General features: G+C 42.1%; 1 protein-coding gene across 6 annotated transcripts in view; it reads right to left on the reverse strand.

Moving 5' to 3' along the window:
* Positions 1–5000, reverse strand: part of LOC108274605 (collagen alpha-1(XIV) chain) — a 99188-nt gene that overhangs the window by 64476 nt on the left and 29712 nt on the right. For all 6 annotated transcript variants that reach the window (XM_017484819.3, XM_017484820.3, XM_047159964.2 and 3 more), the window contains 3 exons: positions 4901–5000; positions 4660–4814; positions 1480–1609 (listed from right to left, as the gene is read on the reverse strand). The exon at positions 4901–5000 is cut by the window's right edge and continues 62 nt beyond it. In XM_017484819.3, coding sequence (XP_017340308.1) covers positions 1480–1609; positions 4660–4814; positions 4901–5000 — 385 coding nt within the window. The remainder of the gene's footprint in view (positions 1–1479; positions 1610–4659; positions 4815–4900) is intronic.

The following is a 5000-nucleotide window of genomic DNA, read 5'->3' on the forward strand; positions in this document are numbered from 1 at the left end:
AGTGTTGGTCTAATTGAAGCTCCTCTGAGTGATTAACAAGTAGGTGACTCACAGTGCTCACATGTTATCTCGCTGTTGCAGCCTGCTTCTGTTCAAGCTAAAGGGGACGTGTTAGAGAGCTGTTTTCATACTGTGAAGCGTATGCTATAGAGTCGCTTCCGGAAAATAAGAAAATGTCCCAGAGAAATTGTTTTGCAGATTCAGATTGGAATCCTAGCTCTGCCAAGTGCTGCCTATGATCTTGGGTACCTAGAAAAGCAATCGGCTGCATTTTAACTGCAACGGGCACCGAAGACCTCGCAAAACAACCCTGCAACAAAGCTGCGGGTTAAAAAGGGACGTGCCGAATAAGGGATATACAAAGATTTCCGAGGCTTTGAAGATACCCGGGAGAACTCTTAAGTCCATCGTTAAGAAGTGGAACGTGCATGGCACCACCTACAGTCTCCAAAAATCTGGGCGTCCTTCACGACTAGTCGGGGAAGAAGACACTTGGTCAGGGAGGTCATCGGGAATCGAATGGCAACTTTGAAGGACCTACAGGATTTAATGGCCAACAGAGGAAAACGTATGCATTACACATCTCGCCTGAATGGAAGGGTGGCAAGAAGAAAGCCATTTCTCACAAAGGTCAGTCATCTGGAGTACTGTATGAAGCTTGCATAAAGACACCGAAGGTTCCTGCAACAAACTTGCTGAAGGTTCTGTAGTCAAAGTAGACCTTTCCAACACGATCCATCGCCCGGACGACAGCATCCCGACTAGGAAGCACGGTGGTGGAAGCATACTGCTGTGTGGATGATTCTCATCTGCAGGAACTGGGGAACTTGTCGAGAAATCTGCAAAATGTCTAAAAATGGGTTGGAAGTTCATGTTCCAACAGGACAAGGTCAAAGCTACCATGGAGTGGCTTGCTTGGAACGAGGTGGATGTTCTGGACTGGCCTTGTCAACGCCCTGACCTGAACACTATCGAATATCTATGGATCGGTTGCATAACCTCTCCTAGCTTGAACAGGTTACACTTAAGAAATGAAGAAATTTTAGTCCGGCCAGTTAAATCTTCTCTTTTTTCTTTAAGTTAAAATAAATCTACTGCATCCCTGTGGTATGGCGTGTTGTCTGGATCATAGTAAACAAGCCCCGTTTACATTCATAAAGTTTACAGAACCTGACCTGACAAATGTAAACATGTTTGAACGTGTGTGCTTTCATTTCCTTTCCACCGTATTTATTTTTTTAGTTTGACTCATAAACCGTTCAAGCAACTATGAGCAATCGAATTCCGGTCAGATTCACTCGGAGGGTGGCGTGTGCATTAAAGGAGAGTTCACTTTGCGACACCGTAAGATAAAGTCATGCTGAAGGAGAGAGAGATCTGTCACACTACGAGCTGGCTGTGATTAAATGATCTCCGCAGAGACAGAATGAGTCGGTGAAGGAGTTGTCAGAGCAGTGGTGTGTCGGAGCAGGAACTCACATGTGGTTTCACTGCCTCTCAGACCTTCACTGGCAGAGTTACTGTAGACAGCGAACACGGCCACTTGGTACTCCGTCACAGAGTTCAGATGCTGGAGGACCACCGAGTTCTGATCACCGTTCACCACCACCTGCAAACATTTAGCATAGCACACCATGAAAAATGTAATACAGCGCAATGCGAAGATAAGAGTTCCTGTGACAAATGGGATTGCAGAAAGGACAAAGAAAGGAATGGTAACGTGCATGCAGGAGGCATGAGGCAGGATGCACCTGTGGGTGATCGGGGTGTGTTTTCGGTCAATACACCGGTAGGCAGTGAGAAACTGGGATACTCCGTGATCTTAGACATACAGTGTGTGCATGAGAAGGCTTTGCGACAAGGCATAGAAACTGCAGAGCTACAAGCAGACAAAATAACGTGCGAGCTAACAGGGAACAAGTGAACATAATGGAGGAAGAAAACAACGATGGGATCGGGGGAGAGAAATAAAAACATAAGCACATGGAAACAAAATCCAGCACAGACTGAAGAAAAGAAAGAAAGAAAGAAAGAAAGAACGAAAGGAAGAAAGAAAGAAAGAAAGAACAAACAAAAGAAAGAAAGAGCGAAAGAAAGAAAGAAAGAAAGAAAGAATGAATGAATGAATGAATGGAAGAAAGAAAGAGAAAGTAAGCAAGAAAGAAAGAATTAATAAAAGAAAGAAAGAAAGAAAGAATGAATGGAAGAAAGAAAGAAAGAAAGAAAGAAAGAAAGAAAAAAGAAAGAACAGAAGAAAGAAAGAAAGAAAGAAAGAATGGAAGAAAGAAAGAACAAACAAAAGAAAGATAGAATGGAAGAAAGAAAGAAAGAAAGAAAGAAAAAGAGTGGAAGAAAGAAAGAAAGAATGAATGGAAGAAAGAAAGACAGAAAGAAAGAAAGAAAGAAAGAAAGAAAGAAAGAAAGAAAGAAAGAAAGAAAGAAAGAAAGAACGGAAGAAAGAAAGAAAGAAAGAAAGAAATAACGGAAGAAAGAAAGACAGAAAGAAAGAAAGAAAGAAAGAAAAAGAATGGAAGAAAGAAAGAAAGAATGAATGGAAGAAAGAAAGACAGAAAGAAAGAAAGAAAGATAGAACGGAAGAAAGAAAGAAAGAAATAACGGAAGAAAGAAAGAAAGAGCGAACAAAAGAAAGAAAGAAAGAATGAAAGAAAGAAAGAATGAATGGAAGAAAGAAAGAGAAAGCAAGAAAGAAAAGGTGAAAGAAAGAACAAACAAAAGAAAGAAAGAAAGAAAGAATGGAAGAAAGAGAAAGCAAGAAAGAAAAGGAGAAAGAAAGGAGGAACGAAAGAAAGAAAAGGGGGAAGAAAAGGAGAATGAAGGAAAGAAAGAAAGAAAAGGAGAAAGAGATAATAAGAGAGAAAGAGGACTGCAATAATGTTGGTCATATTCACTGTTGAGGATGAAATATTCAGACAGAACAGAGCTACAACTAAAAACCCCGAGAAGTTCGATAAACTGTGAAAGATTTTTCTCCCTCTGGAACTGATCTCCTCTGAGTCTAGAAATAATCCAGGCCTCTTTTGCACACTTTATTGTGCTTTACGTTTCATTTCAAATGCATTAAATTGACTTTCTTGGCCATGCAATAATGACAAAGCAAAAACAGACTTGGGCAAAGGTTCACCTTTCAGCATGACATCCACCCAAAACACACCGATCGTCCAATCTCCTCGTGTTCCGGTCACGCGTTTCACCAATGAATATCCGAAATCAAAGACGCATTGTGTTTGACAGAGTCACATTCAGACAAGCCACTGTTTTCCCTCTTTTCACCGTCCTCACACACTGCTCTAGCACAGTTCAGCAATAACCTGAATGGCGCTTTCAAATCCTCCGCATGTACGTAAGGTGTGCAACCGGGCGTGTAAACTACGCCGCTGATATAAACCAGGCTCCTCTTCTTCACGTGAGGCCATATCGCGCCACCCGGGCATGGATTCGTTTCCAATAATACCACATCCATCTGGACTGGTCAGCCAGTGCAATGAATTTTCCTTTGTTTTTAGCCACTTATGTTATACACACAGCGGGGGAAATAAGTATTGAACGCGTCAGCATGTTTTTCAGTAAATATATTTCCTCTGCGGTTATTCACGTGACGTTTTCACCAGACATCGGTATTCACTCAGTAAATCGGGAAATATAAATACTTCACGACGTTACGATCCATAAATGAAGCTATGTGTAATGAAGTAGAATGACACGGGGAAAAAGTACCGAACACGCTAACTGAAACGTATTTAATGGAGGGTCCGTGGAGAAGCCTTTGCTTGTAGTGACGCTTCGAGACGCTTCCTGTATGAAGAGGTTAACGGGCCGCGGTATTCGGGTGTGATTTTTGGCCCGTTCTTCTAAACATACTGTCTTTAAATCTTGTTCAATCAGATTCGAGTCAGGTGATCGACTGGGCCGTTCTAACACAAGACGTATGTTCATATGTGCATATGTTCCCGACACGATATTTCTTTTATGTTACAGCGTTTCTATGTTATAGATCTGGAATTGAAAAAAAAAAAAACGGTCAAGGCTTTTTGTGGTCATTTTGTCCAAAAATTCTGGGTACCCCTGCTACATGTTTATAGACCTGACGACGGCAGTTTATAAAGGATCTCTATCCATTCTGATCGAGCTTGAGATGATCTGCCAGGAAGAATGGGAGAAACTGGACAAATCCAGCTTGTACACACTCAAACCTGTTACTGCGGCCAAAGCTAGCGCTACAATGTACTGAATAAAGGGTCTGAAGGCTTATCTATAAGACAGATCTTTGTTTTTCATTTGTAATCCATATACACTCCTTTTCACGCTGTCATGATTAGATTAATGGCCGTTTAAAAAAAAAAAAAATTCCTTTTAAATGAAATCTATAGAACAGAAAACTGAAGAGGTCTGAATACTTTCGAAAGCCACTGTAGAACTCGGTAAGACGTAAAGTCAGGACATCGCCGCTTCCCCCTCGGCTTTTTACCCTAGATTTGGAGCCGCTGTTACCCTGCTGCTATCCTAATCATCTGCTAGGTCAAATATAAACAATCTAGCAGTTTAGACTGAATGGGTTTTAACGCTTTTAGAAATATAAACCTGAATACTAGGCACCTCTAACCTATGTCCATGTATCCTCACACACACACACACACACACCTCCTCCGGCTTGCCTCCTCTGGAGGCGTAGTACACCACTCTATATTTCTCCACTGTTCCCGGAGCATGGGCCCAGGTGACACGGAAACTCCTCGCTGTGACCTCAGAGGTCACGAGGTCACTGGGTGCGTCAGGAATCGGAGAGACGGTTTCACCTACGTTCAAACACACACGGACAATTTGGGAATAAATCATATATGGATGTGCGTATTACTGTGTCGTGTGCTCTCTAGCCGCTGACCTTGGTTCTCATTGTTGAGATGCTCCACACGCTGACACACGATCCTGGTCAAACCCTCCACTATCGAGCTCATCACGTTAAAGTCAGCCACGTTATACAC

The sequence above is a fragment of the Ictalurus punctatus genome, chromosome 14 (assembly GCF_001660625.3).
Source record: "Ictalurus punctatus breed USDA103 chromosome 14, Coco_2.0, whole genome shotgun sequence".
In the NCBI taxonomy this organism is placed as follows: Eukaryota; Metazoa; Chordata; class Actinopteri; order Siluriformes; family Ictaluridae; genus Ictalurus; species Ictalurus punctatus.